Consider the following 14,390-nt stretch of genomic DNA (forward strand, 5'->3'; position numbering starts at 1 on the left):
AAGTGATTTTTACAAATTTGATTTATACACATTTTGCACTTCACTGACGGTCGGAGTAATAGTTTGTGGTCACAATTTGTCACAGATCGTCTACATTTTACAAGTATACTCCGATTTAAAAGCTCTCACAGCTACAATATTTGTAGCAAGCATCAATTTTCTAGGAGCTGTAAAAATGTACTTTTTCATTAAGCACATTAAAACAGTGAAGATACTATTCAAAATGTTAAAAACGTATCAATTTAAACCAAAAAACATTCACCAAACTCAGTTAATTAAACCGTTTTTAAATCTGTGGAAAATTTTATACGTTGGTTATTCAATAAACGTGTATCTTATCGTGGCCATGTGGTCGCTACTTCCAGTCTTGAATGGATGGACTTGGCAAAAAAAATTGCCTTTTCCAGCGCGTTATCCGTTCGATGTTACAAAATCGCCGTATTATGAACTAGCCTATGTTTACCAATTCATCTGTATTTGGTACATAACTGTTGCCAATTTAAATTTAGATACAATTAACATAGCGTTAATGATGTATACATCGTGTCAGTGTGACCTTTTGTGCGACGATTTAAAAAATCTTACAGAGACGCGCTTTTTTCATAAAAAACTGATTGAATGTATTAAGCATCATAAAGCAATTTTAGTGTATGTCAAGTTAAATTTCACAGTCGGTCCCATTATGTTAAATTGTATTAGTTTTGCAGAAAAAAGTAATGGTTTATTTAATATGATTGTCTTGAGTCAAATTGCCACAAGCACCGTGGTTCTGGCCTTGACAATGTTCCAGTTGAGCATGGTAAGCCCTTTGAGCAGTGAAGGTTTGAATCATCTCTTCTACATTGGAGGTATTATAATGCAAATTCTGCTTTACTGTTGGTTTGGAAATGAAGTTGAAGCAAAGGTAAGACCAATAATACTTGGGTAGCAATTCGTATACCGCGTGTATCAGAAGTACATGGGTTAATTTTACCACGTAAAAAAACTCACCAAGTACGACAACTTTTCTATATAACATTTTGCAAAATTCTTATTTATTATTTGTACTGTTTTCCTCTTTTCTTTATGCAAACGGACCGGTCAGTGTTTAATAATTAATTTGTATTCATAATAACAATTTTCATTATTTTAAGTTGTTCAAATTGTCCGTTTCTATAACAACAAAAATACTAGTTCGTTACTTTTGTTTTTGTACCCCTAGGCAAATACACATTTCTGTATGTTATTTGCTTCAATATTTAAATTAATTTGCGAAACTTTTATTAAAAAATTACAAATAAAAAAATTGTTTTATTTGTTGATCTCTAGTACCTGTTAAAATTAACACACGTATTTCTGATACATCCGGTATATTTCAAAATATTTTGTTTAGAGCAGCAATATTTTATATGCAATTTATGAATCCACTTGGTTTGAAGCGTCGAAAAATTCAAAAAAAAATTTATTAATTTTTTCAATTAGATGTCAGCGACCAATAAAAGCTACAGCAGTTAAATTATTTGCACTTTCACTGAGAACTTTCATAACGGTTAGTACTCCAAATAACATTAGAAAGAGTATAAAATAGAAAATTACAGATTGTCCGCTCCGGATGGTCCTATTTTGCAGTGTTGTACAACGTTGGATCTAAATAAACTCATCTTAAGGTAGGATATTATGTACTGAAACAAAACACCTACATGCTACTTAATCTTATCTCCGAAAACTATTAAATCGAAAACAACAACTTTAATGTTACATTTTTTTAATATGCGTTATTAGAAAGGTCGGTTTATAAAAGCATCATTAATTTAATCCACATTTAAATGCTTGGTTAATTGAAAAGAGAACCACTTGTAAAATCAAAATATCAAAGATAGAATAAAAACAATAATTTTTTAACGTTGCCACATATTCATTAATTAAAAGCAATTTTACACAGTGAACAGACACTTGAACTATTGAATTCTAAGAGTAAAGGTGCAACAAAAATGACTGACTTTAAGTTAACAATCAAAACTAATGTTAATTTCCTAAAATGGCTTGGCTTGTGGCCAAAAAATAATTACAACTGTAGTTTATACACTTTCTACTCATTTATTTTAAACGCGATTATTGCTAGTGATAATATTGGCCAAACGGCAAATCTTTTCTGTATTTATGTAGATTTTGGATCTTTAATGGGTACGATTTTTGTCCTTTCTACCAACTGGTGTGCTTCAATTAAAGCATTTTGCTTCATCCGCAACACGCGATATATCAAAACTTTGATGAAAAATATCGATTGTGCAAAATTTCAACCCAAAAATTGTCATCAAATGAAGATAGTCTTGTCAACATTGAAATTTTGGAAGATGGTTTACTACGGCTTTCAGATTTTAGTTGGAGTAACTATAATGTTAATTACTACGTATCCAATAATTGATGGTTCAATTCGAAAATTAGAGTTGCCTTTTTGGGCTTGGTATCCCTACAACATTAGAGAAGCACCCCTGTTCCAAATTGTGTATATGTACCAATTTTTTTGTGTATGGTGCATTGCCTTTTTATCAATGAATATAGACATGTCAAATACGTCTTTGATGATGTTCGTCAAGGTTCAATGTCAGTTACTGTGCAACAATTTGCGAAATTTAAAAAATTATGATAATTGTTTTAACGCAAAACTGATAGAGTGTATAAAACATCACCAACAAATTTTAAGGTAAATCTACAGAAAATTGAGTTTTAGTTAATTCTCCGTTTCAGTTTTTCCAACATTGCAAATTCCTTTGCTAATAAAATTTTATTAACGCAGTTTTTTACGAGTACTGCTTCTCTTGGATTGGCACTGTTTCAATTAAGTTTGGTAATTATTTTTATTCTAAAATTTCGTATGTGAAACGACGTTTTAATAGGTAGAACCCTTAACTGTCGACAGTTACATTATTGTCTTTTATATAATTGCAATAATCGATGAAATATTCTTGTACTGTTGGTTTGGAAACGAAGTGGAAGTAACAGTAAGTATTTTTCTTTTCATTGTGATTTTCATTTTATACTTTAATGTACTCTTCTCACACTACAATAATCTGTCACCGCTTATGTTACAAAATATTGTTGAAAACATTGGTTTAAAAAATAATCTGTATATTAGCGTTCTTGAGATTTAAACTAGATACGATTATGTGTTGTATACTTCAATAATAAATAATCATAAATAGTATGCAGTTATTGCAGTTAGAAAATAATGTGAATTATTTTAATGACTTGCAGATGCTTTTGTGCTAGTTACTATATAATTCAAATAATAAACGTGGTCTATTTCGAGAAACATGATAAAAAAGACACGTGCAACTTATTTGCACTACTATTTCAATTATAAATTATAGATAAAGTAATATAATACTATTAAAAGTACTGAACTGTGTAAATTACTATAGATCTTATTTATTAAAAATTTAAACACTTATAATATGACATCTAATAGTATAGCATACGTGTTTGTATTGTAAGATACATACCTACGTCAAACTATAAATGCCATTCTTTGCACATTTCATATACATTTGTTCATCAAATTGTTTTCTAAATGTAACAAATATTGATGCATATAATAAAGTATACTTAAAAATGATTTTTTTTGCTTGGAAGTCAGTGATTAAAACTAATCTTGTGATTTTAAAATTCATGGGTTTATGGCCTCGAGAAACAAAATACAGACGTAATTTTTATTCTTTGTATGCAATACTTTTAACTGTGATGGTAGCAAGTGACAATTTATTCCAAACCATAAATTTGTTTCTAATTCACACGAATTTTTCGTCGTTAATGGGGACAGTTTTTGTCCTTTGTACCAATTGGTGTGCTTCAATCAAATCGTTTTGTTTCATTTACAAAGTGAATCTAATCAAAATATTGTTACAAGATTTGGATTGTGAAGAGTTTCAACCAAAAAATGACACTCAAATGAATTTATCACGCAGTATTTTACATCTCTGGAAGATCGTATTTTACGCAATGACAAGTGGTGTAACTGCAACAGTGCTTGCTTTAGCGGTTACGCCTTTACTCACTGGTGATCTAGCTCAATATGAACTTCCATTTTGGGCTTGGTATCCGTACAAAACACGAACATCGCCACTTTTTGAAATCATGTATTTGTACCAAGTTATTTGTGTGTTCTGTATTGCAATTATCAGCATAAACATAGATCTTTTGAATATGGCATTCAGTGCGATCTTTTATGTTACGACTTAAAAAAACTCAACAACTCCAAAAAGGATTTCAATATAAACTTGATAAAATGCATAAGGCATCATAAGAAAATTGATAGGTATTTATTAAATCGCGTAGATTTTAACTAATTTCAATTTTTCAGTTTTGCGAAACACTCAAACGTTTTTTTTAATGAAATTTTGCTTACACAGTTTTTAACGAGCACTGCATCGTTGGGGTTAGCACTATTTCAGTTAAGTTTGGTGAGTCCAAAACTTAAATTTTGACACAAACGAAATCTTCTATTAAACATGTGCAGGTTGATCCTTTCAGTCTTGACGGCTACACGATTGTCTTCTACGTTTTGTGCATTATAACAGAAATATTTTTATACTGTTTCTCCGGAAATGAGGTGGAATACAAAGTAAGTAACTTTGAGTTACGTGTAATTTGAGTGATATACAAATATATTAAGCTTACTAGGATTAAAAACTTCAAAAATTAATCCATAAGCCTTAAAATCTTGCAATTTTAGTGATGCGATAATGTTACCGGTGAGTGTAGATTTATTCAATGTCAAAAGTTATTGAGACTGACTCCTTTTGAAATGCAAACCCTGTATTTTAAAGGACGGTAGTAAAGTTTAAAAGACAAAAAAATAACTAAATATACCTTATCTGAATAGTTATACCATGTAATCATTAAAGTAGCCTTTAATACTTTTTAACTTGTAAAAAATCAGATTTTCATAATTAATCAAGATGAAGAGTCAAATAATAAAATTTCAAACAGTAATATTTAATTAGAATACATTTTTTTCACTCAGTTTGTACTAATTTATCAATCACAAAATAGCCTACCCAAATTATAAATTCACGACATTTCCAAGTGATTTGTCGCAGTTTATCAACAGTACTAGCAATCAAATGGTATAGTTTATAAGATATACCAAAAGGGTTTTGCACAGCGAACAAATTTGCGGTGCAGTCTTAAAATTTACTACAGTAATAATTGTGAACAATTATGATATCTAAAGTCAGTTTCTCAATATCTATTAGGAATACTGTTTTAAAGAAATTAATTTTCAATAATTTTCTTTTTTTTTTTTTAACTTGATTTTATCAATTTTAACTATCACTTTTAATGACATGATATTCTATACATTTATTAAATAATGGAATAATTTATCCAAATTGAGACATCCATTTTTGTTGAAAATAAGAACATTAGTATCTAAAAATTAATCCAAAATGTCCAATGACGTCCACTACTTACACCGATCGTTACGTTTTTTTTACAACTTTCTCAACAGTAATTATTACAATTCACCTAACACTTATTAGGTAATTAAATTTTGTTTTCTGAAATTCATACTTGGCCTTACCACAATGACTACGTCCAAATTTTTTCACGTAAAAGAAAACACTGTTCTATATCGAACACCGATAAAATTAAAGTCCAATTTTGTTGTTTTTGTAAACCTTCAATTATCTTATCAATTAAAAGTAAACCTAGTTATTACGTTTACGTTTAATTGCGTACAGCTAGTTAGATAATACCATCAAAAAACATTTAATTTAGTTTATTTTTTTATCTCCACCCTTCAATTACATACAACCATAATCGTTAATTACGCCCTAGTACTTTCTTTTTACTTTACACTTATTTAAAACTGCTTTTCGTGAGAAAACCGTCATATGGAATCATCTTCGTTGATTTCTGTAAAAAATGTTAGGTAATTTAATGATTATTGTTGCTTAAATAATTACGCGTGTCTGCGTTCGGGGTGGCGTCATTCAAGACCGGTAATCCGCTGTCAAAAAAGTCCATAATTGTGGCCGAAATCTCAGGTTTAATAACTATCCATTCAATTTTATCATCGGTTTTAGTAACAGTGATAAATTCCGGTCCCAGAGAAACACTTTTAACACTTTTAATTTGGAAAAGTAAGTATCCCAAAGGTGAACAATAAGCCGCTTGTCTGTTAGGAAAATCTATAGTTTGGCCCTCCTCTAGAATTTTAACCCCTGGCAAAAACTTGAGACTGTTTGGATTTGGGGTCTCTTGAGTCTGAATAACCATTGCTAACTTTGGAGTAGTTGAGATAAAGCGTTGGAGTCCACTGTCTCGGAAAGGGGCCCACTGAAGGGAACTACAACCATATAACCTCACTTTTTATTCTTTCTTACATAAATACTTACTTGTAGGTCTGCACAGCAAGTTTTTTGGATTGCTGAGGCAACTTTACCAAAAATCGAAGTGAATTACGCCACACGATATAGAGACAGACAGGTAAACCAACTCGCTATTATAATTCATGGCCTCCTTGATGTATGGAGACAACTTCGTTGTTCAGGCCTGGCGCATCGATAAGCTTCAGCGGTTTTTTCGAAACCGTAGATGGCGCCCTATTTAGCGCACTGACGTTTATGTGACAAATAGCATTAGTGAGGTTAAATCCGAAAAAAAATTGAATTTAACAAGTACAATCAGCATAAGAAAAGGTGAAAAAGAGCCCACAATGTAATTGATAATTTCTAAATACAAAAACTCAAAAAAAATTATAAAGTAGTAGATTTTTTTCGGGAGTTTGGTGATCCACGAGCGGTGCTTGAGAGTGAGCAGAGGTCCAGACAGGGACTTTGGAACGGACGGTTCAGAGACACTCTAGCAGAAGAACGTTGGATCGAGCTTTTTTAAACCAATTTATTTGAAAAAAAAACGACTTTCTTTGTACATTTTACTAAAACTAAATTAACAATAGCAGGTTTTGAAAATACGTGTGTGCAAAATAGTTTCATTTGCCTAAACAATGTGTTGCAAATATCTGCTGGTTAAAAGGTTGCAAATACCTTTCAGAAAACTTAAGCCATGTCTTAAAAATCACAGATTTGTAACGCATTCAACCTTAACCATTGGTAAAACCATAGAGTATGCATAATAAATGGAAGGTTCTTTGAAACATCGTTTTTTCTGCATCTGTGTCTGCGTACTAGTGCCGTAGGTTATGCTTAAAATACTTATAAACGATGAACAATCAATTCACCTTAAAATAATTTGTATATCTTCTGAAGCTGAAAATAAAAAATCCTAATGATCGTAAAATGATTTCCTGCAAAAGTTACACTATCCAAACGTTCATTCAGGGCATAACTTTAGAATTATCCTCACATTTTCAACGTATTTCACAATGCACACTTACATCTTTCAAATTTATTAGTCTTTAACCTCAAAAATGGTATTTGTCAAATAAACGTCAGTCCGCTAAATGCAGCGCCAGTGGAGAATCAGCCGAACTTAACGATGCGCCAGGCCTGAACAACGAAGTTGTCTCCATACATCAAGGAGGCCATGTTATAATTGATTCTAACGCTGGAGCAAGTTGATAGATGGCAGCACGGTAGACTGGGACTGTCACAATTTCATAAATTTTCATTGTTTTTTATAAAAAAATGATGCGAAATTAAAAAATGTTATCTCAGCACCCAAATTAGTCATCTTGTAACAACTTCTGCTTTTTTCGCGCTGAAATAATAATATTTTCTGAATAGTTCTAAGCTTCGGTTCGATGCATTTTCGGCCGCGAAAGACATCGAAACATTGAAGTCAGAATAAATGCTTTCCAGAAAAAAAACTCCACCACCATTCGGTGCGGGCATCCTTCAGGTATTAATTGTTCTTCATAAATGTCGTATTTTTAACAACGTAATGCGTGTATCTTTTTTCTTGTAAACATTGTGACAGTCCCAGTCTACGCTGGTGCCATCTGTCAGATAAAATAAAAGCTCCAACTTGCTCCACATTTTGGTTTGCGCCCGACAATGGAAAATAAGGGAAGTTGGTTCACCAGGACTATCTATACATGGTGTTACGCCACATTTTAAGATTTGCTTATTTTAATTTTATGGCAGGGCTATGAAAGTAAAGCGACGTTATTGGTCGATTAAAAATAAAGCCTCAGCCCACCGCAAGGAAGCGCATCGGTAGAAATTAATAGGCAGCACACATTGCACTGCTGTGTTAGTTACTGTGTTACCTAGACAGGCTTTGGCTGTGGGCTCTGGTGTCAAAGTCTGTGTTACCGACAGCACAAATGTCAAACAAAACTATCAAATGGTCGAACGCCATTTTTAACGGTTTTGTTTGTGTTTTTTTTACCTTGTTATTCAACAAAATGCATACAGCAGTGCATTTACTTCGGTTTTAGTTTTTACAACTAATAAAGTACTCTTTGAATTCGTGAGAGGTAAACCAATAGAAGTAAATTAACGTATAACAAAACTTGACTCTGTAGAAAATTGAACGTGGGCATGGGATTTTAACATTGTTGTTTGTTCGGTACAAGGGTGTACCAACAATAAAAGGCCCATATTTGGTTCCCCACATCCCATCAGTAGATATAAGCCGTCAAGAACCCTGGATAATGTAGTTTGGATTGCCAGTTGGCTATCCAAGATTATCTACATCTAGCAGGCGAAAGTTAAAGTCATTTATTTCATTTTGGGGAATTATGTACGAGTCGAAGTTAAAAGAAGGATTTGAACAATAATAAGGATGTTTACAAGATAAACAGATACCACTGTTCCGGTGTTTCCTAAAAGGGTTAGGTCAGGTCAGGTCAGGTCAGGTCAGGTCAGGTCAGGTCAGGTCAGGTTCGAAAAGTGCTGACGCCATTTTGAGTAAGGGCAAGATAAAGATTGGTTTAGTGACATGCAAAATCACTGAACGAGTTAACAGTGTTTTCTGTTATAGGTGTTGGGAGCCAGGACACATGGCGGCCCGATGTCAAGGGGTGGACAGGTCCAAACTGTGCCACAGATGCGGAGAAGAAGGTCATTCAGTGAAGACCTGCGAAAAGGAGATGTTCTGCCCGGTTTGCGGCGTAAGGGGTCACCGAGCAAAGACGCTGGTGTGTGAGAGTCTTCGAAAGAAGGCGGCTCGCGCTGAGAACGAGAAACCACCGTGATCAGGTTCCTCCAAATTAACTTGAACAGAAGCCATGGTGCCCACGACGCAGCAACGAGCTTCTGTAGACGAACAGGTCGGGATGTGATCCTGATGAGCGAACCTAACGAGGGGAGGGTTTGCAGCAATGGATGGTGGACGGACGATGCCAATGATGTTGCCATTGCCGTCATGAACAAGAAGATAAAGGTCTATGCCTGGGGTAAGGGGCTTGGCTTTGTATGGATAGACACGGGAGAGTGTATCATATACAGTTGTTACATTTCTCCCAATGTCGAAACTGTCATAGCAGAGCGTGCTCTGCGTAACCTAGTGGGCAGCATAGGGTCCCATGGCGGGAAACCCTGTGTTGTGACGGGTGACTTCAATGCGAAGTCACCCGAATGGGGGGGGGAGACACAAGACGAAAGGGGACGTCTGTTGTCTGAATGGCTAGCAACGCTAAACTGCGTTGTTTACAATGATGTGATGAAACCAACTTTTTTGAAAGGACGTTATCAATCCTGGATAGATGTCACCTTCAGCACCGAAAATGCTGCACGGTGGGTGAGAAATTGGACCGTTGAGGAAGAAGAAACTCTCAGCGATCACCAGTTTATTACGTTTCAACTGAAACTAAACGGAGAAAGAACCGGAAACGGTCAGAGCTCTGGGCGATGCTGTGGATGGAACACCAAGGGTTTTAGCCCTTCGGTGATTCGCCATAGCTTCGTAGAAAGGATGAACGCAAAACAAAACAAAAACTGCGTCAGCATGGTGGAGGCCATCAAGGAAGCATGCGACATGCACCTTCCGAAGAAAGGCCGAACAAGAAACACAGGTAAACAAAGGGTTTACTGGTGGAACGATGACATTGCGAGAGCAAGGAAAGAATGCATTTCTGTCAAACGAAGACAGATGCGACTGAGGGCCAGAAATAGACTGGAAGAAGTCATTGAGGTAACAGAGCTGTATAAACAGAAAAGGAAAATTTATCGTGTTCTCATTAGAAAAGCTAAAGAGGCTAAATGGGAAGAACTGATAAATGAAATTGAAAGAGACCAATGGGGGCTTGGTTACCAAATAGCCACCAGGAAACTAAGACTGGGTTCAGAGCAAATAACTCTAAGCCCACAATTTAGACAGAGAATAGCGGATGTGCTGTTCCCAAAACATCAGATAAAAAGATGGAATCTCACAGAGACGTGTGAGGTAGAGGGCATCACCTCCAATGAAATGCAACAAGCGGTACGAAAGCTAAAAATGGGCAAAGTACCGGGACTAGATAACATTCCAGTGGAAATTGTTAAAGCAATTGCCTACGAGCAAGGAGAGGTACTCATGTTGGAAGCCTATAACGGACTCCTACGTGAAGGGAAATTCCCGAAAGAGTGGAAACGAGCTAAATTGGTTCTACTCAAAAAACCCGGAAAAGAAGGAGGCAGTCCATCGGATTTTAGGCCGATCTGTCTCCTAAATGTGGTAGCGAAGCTGTATGAACAGTTAATACTGATAAAGCTCAAAAAAGAGCTGGAAGAGAAAGGAGGCCTAAGTGAAGAACAGTTTGGCTTTCAAGAAGGCAAATCTACTCTCGACGCGGTAGACAGAGTTATGGCCCTGGCAAGATGGGCTAACTCTGGAGACACGAGAAGGAAGAGGTGGTGCGTGTTGCTCACCTTCGATGTGAAAAATGCCTTCAACTCGGCAAACTGGCAAAACATCATGGAGGCCTTGAGGAAAAAGGGTATCTCCATGTACCTGAGGAAAGTGATAGGTAGCTACCTATCAGAAAGAAGTCTAGACTTGGGCGAGGGACAAGTCATGGAGGTGACGAGTGGAGTTCCACAAGGTTCGGTATTGGGGCCGATCTTGTGGAACATCCTTTATGATGGAGTTCTTAGATTGGAAATTCCAAAGGAAGCGACGCTAGTGGCATATGCTGATGACCTAGCACTAGTCGTGATAGAGAAGGACATCGAAAACTTGATGTGCACAGTAGAGATGACGTCCAAAATTATTGGACGATGGATGAAAGAAAATGGCTTGCAGCTGGCTCCAGAAAAAACTGAAGCTGTGCTTCTTGCAGGCGGACGTAGACCAGACAAGAACATTGTCTTTAAGGTGGAAAATGTTGAGCTAAGACCTAAACAAAATGTCAGGTACTTGGGAGTAGACATAAACCAGAGAATGACTTTCACGTCACACGTAATGCGTGTGGCAGCTAAAGCAGAAAAGATGGCGGCAATGCTGGGGAGGCTAATGCCAAACGTAAAAGGACCATCACCTTCAAAGAGGAAGGTAATGGCAGAAGTAGTAAATTCGATTGTCATGTATGCGGCACCAATCTGGGGTCCTACTGCACTCGACATGTTGAAGTACCAAGAAAGATTGGTACAGGTTCAGAGAAAGACAGCTCTTCGCGTATGCTCGGCATACCGAACCGTTTCGGCGGATGCTGTCCAAGTAATAGCTGGGATGATTCCCATTGATCTCAGAATCCATGAGACAGTCAAGGTAAGAAATAGAACACACACCAAGCGCGAGGCGCGGGAATGGTCTATTAAAGAATGGCAGAACAGATGGAATGCAAGTTCCAAAGGCAGATGGACGCACCGTCTTATTCCAGATAGAAGACAGTGGATAGAAAGATAGAAGAATGCGGGTCAGGTAAATTTTTACTTGACACAATTTCTCTCAGGACACGGCGACTTCCGATGTTATTTGAGGAAAATGCATCGAGCAGAAAATGACAGATGCGTGTACTGCGGTGAGATGGACACTGCCGAGCACGTATTGTTCCAATGTGGAAAATGGGCTGGGATACGGCATAGGCTGGAACAGCTCGTCAATGAGAAAATCAATCCAGATAATCTGGTAGAGATTATGCTGAGAAGCAATAAAAATTGGAGAAAAGTGCAACGTTGCACTGAAGACATTTTGAAATTCAAAATGGAGGATGAAAAGACTGAGCAAATAAACAGCCCAGGAGACTCGTCAGAGGTGCTGACGAGTATTTAAAACAGGTGAAATCAGTCAACCATTGATTTGACCGACGCCAATCGCAGGAGGCGGGCGACGGCTTGGGTCAATGGCAATGGCTAAATGAAAAGAAGCGTCATAAGACGCAGGAGCTGAAGCTAGTGGAGGCGTAGAAACAGACAAGCCCGGCCCCCTGAAGACATGCCTAACGGCGATACCGGGGCTTCGGGTAGGTGAAGAACGGGGGAACCAATTCTACCTTAAGGTCGGGTTCCACGTCCAGGAGCGGGGTGGGGCTCCTGGGTAAGCAAAAAAAAGGTCAGGTCAGGTCAGGTCAGGTCAGGTCAGGTCAGGTCAGGTCAGGTCAGGTCAGGTCAGGTCAGGTCAGGTCCCCGTGTGGGGATTCGGTGTGTTCCCCCATCGGGCGCGTCCCCAGGTGGCGGATAGGGGAATGCCTCCCAGATATGGGTGGTAGGGGTGAAATCAAATAGCCCCCGCGGAGCAAAAACACACCATTTAAACCCAGAAAGCGTCTGTACCCAAATTGGGCGGCTTACCTGGTCGTCGTCAGACCCGGAGCGGGCGGACGGAGAAGTGCTGGCTGTAGCTCTAAAATGCAATCGGATTGGAACTTATAATGAGCGGCAAAGAACACAGGAAAGTTGTTACTGATCAGGGGGTAGGATCCCCAGATCCGGCAGGGGTGGAGTTGTTAGCGCGGGGCTCCCCCAGGTCGTCATCCAGCGACCGCGATGCAGTGCGGCTAGGGAACCAGGGCACACTGCAGGAAATAGCGACTGGAACGGTCAAGAAACGTGGGAAAGATGAAGGAAAACCGACTGGCACAACACTTGTGCATAGCCGACTTAACTTTATGGTAGGAAACATACAGAGAAGTAACTCTCTTAGTCACGCAGAAAAGAAAAGGAAGTATATGGATACTTCAGCGGAGAACCTCAATCCAGAGGATGGTGTATATATTAAGAAAGAATGCCCAGAAGTATTCGTACTGAAGGAGGAACTCAACCAGATTGTCAGACTGGTGAAAGAACTTGAGAAAAAAAACCGGAGAAATGTATAACCCAAAAAAAGAACTGGTTAATCTAGTTAGCAAACTTTCCCGAAGCGTTCAGGTTTTGAACAGAACTTCAATCCTGACATGGCTGGAAAACCATAGGTATGAACCCGTCGAAAAGATGACGATAGATGCGGATGTGCAAACAGACGCAGAGAGCAGCGGAGATGAAGTACAGACTAAGACACCAAAAGCTACGATGGTAGACTGCGCCACACAAATAGAAAATTGGAGTCAAAGAAGGCCCGAACTTACGACTTGGACGCAAGTAACAAATTTTAAGGAGTTTCAGGAAATATCAAAAAAGGAGTGGCCATCTAACATATATAGCAGCACGGAAATCAAAATCGGAAATCCTCTAGCGACAAAAGACAGCGTAGTAAAGGTGGTTTTTGTAGAACCAGAAGATACACAAATGACGCGAAGTATACAGTCACTATATAAAGATAGATATCCAGAACTTCTTGAAATCGAAGAAGATTATGGTACCCTGGAACAAGTTACAAAGATAGGAAATATGGAAAGCCGCCGAAAAGTTATCAAGATTCTTGCCACAAATCCTGAAGACTTGTGGGAAAAATTGAATAGGTTAAAAGAAAATACAGATAACGGGGAATGGATCGTTATGCACCATCTTACTTGGATGGATAATAAGCAGCTCCAGAAAGTTGTGGAAGCAGTTTTTCATGAAACCGAAACAAAGGTGGTAATATACACCAATCGAACAAAAGTGGAAAGCGAGGTAGAAAAAAAAACCAAAAAGTTAAAAGAATTCAAAACGTACGCGATTACCGTACAAGGAGAAGGAAAAGAATTTAAAGATATTATAAAAGAGGTAAGTGGCTGTTTGCAAACGGAGCCATCGGCAAAACAAATTAAAAGTATTCGCAGTACTAGGGAAGGGAAAGTACTTATAGTCCTAGAAAAAGACGATGATGCTAAAGAAAATATAAAAACTAAAATCCAAAACATAAGCAATTCAATTATTATTAAAGATGTTAGCAATAAAAAAAATAGTAAAAATCAAACGATACACATCAGAGGCTTATGCGAGGGCACAAACAAGATTGATATATCAAGCGTTCATTTAAAAAAAAACTCTAGAGTGCTTTGAAATTAAAAAACAATTGTTTTGTATGTCTATGATTAATTCGTGCATTTACTTGTCAAATTGAAAGATTTCATAACCTTACTTTTTGACAATTAAAAAATAACA

General features: G+C 37.2%; 3 protein-coding genes and 1 non-coding gene across 4 annotated transcripts; 3 read left to right on the plus strand and 1 right to left on the minus strand.

The window, feature by feature from the left end:
- Positions 1 to 302: 302 nt before the first annotated feature.
- LOC103312361 (odorant receptor 4) lies at positions 303 to 1,932 on the plus strand. Its single transcript, XM_064356292.1, has 4 exons — positions 303 to 648; positions 700 to 904; positions 1,373 to 1,528; positions 1,578 to 1,932. The coding sequence occupies exons 1-4, from the start codon at positions 347 to 349 to the stop codon at positions 1,632 to 1,634; spliced, it is 720 nt and encodes a 239-aa protein (XP_064212362.1). The 5' UTR covers positions 303 to 346; the 3' UTR covers positions 1,635 to 1,932.
- A 443-nt stretch (positions 1,933 to 2,375) lies between these two features.
- On the plus strand, positions 2,376 to 3,359 carry LOC107398354 (odorant receptor 4-like). The gene is made up of 4 exons (XM_064356257.1): positions 2,376 to 2,683; positions 2,728 to 2,827; positions 2,877 to 2,981; positions 3,351 to 3,359. Exons 1-4 carry the CDS (start codon positions 2,376 to 2,378, stop codon positions 3,357 to 3,359), a joined length of 522 nt encoding a protein of 173 aa, XP_064212327.1.
- A 220-nt stretch (positions 3,360 to 3,579) lies between these two features.
- On the plus strand, positions 3,580 to 4,269 carry LOC135265912 (uncharacterized). The gene has a single exon (XM_064356293.1). It carries the CDS (start codon positions 3,592 to 3,594, stop codon positions 4,216 to 4,218), a length of 627 nt encoding a protein of 208 aa, XP_064212363.1. The 5' UTR covers positions 3,580 to 3,591; the 3' UTR covers positions 4,219 to 4,269.
- Positions 4,270 to 5,743: 1,474 nt separating this feature from the next.
- LOC103312356 (uncharacterized) lies at positions 5,744 to 6,537 on the minus strand. The gene is made up of 3 exons (XR_010333784.1): positions 6,378 to 6,537; positions 5,946 to 6,328; positions 5,744 to 5,895 (listed from the first exon to the last, which is right to left on the minus strand). It is a non-coding gene; the product is annotated as an uncharacterized LOC103312356 (transcript).
- Between the last annotated feature and the right edge of the window lie 7,853 nt (positions 6,538 to 14,390).

This window comes from Tribolium castaneum, chromosome 4 (assembly GCF_031307605.1).
Source record: "Tribolium castaneum strain GA2 chromosome 4, icTriCast1.1, whole genome shotgun sequence".
Classification (NCBI taxonomy): Eukaryota; Metazoa; Arthropoda; class Insecta; order Coleoptera; family Tenebrionidae; genus Tribolium; species Tribolium castaneum.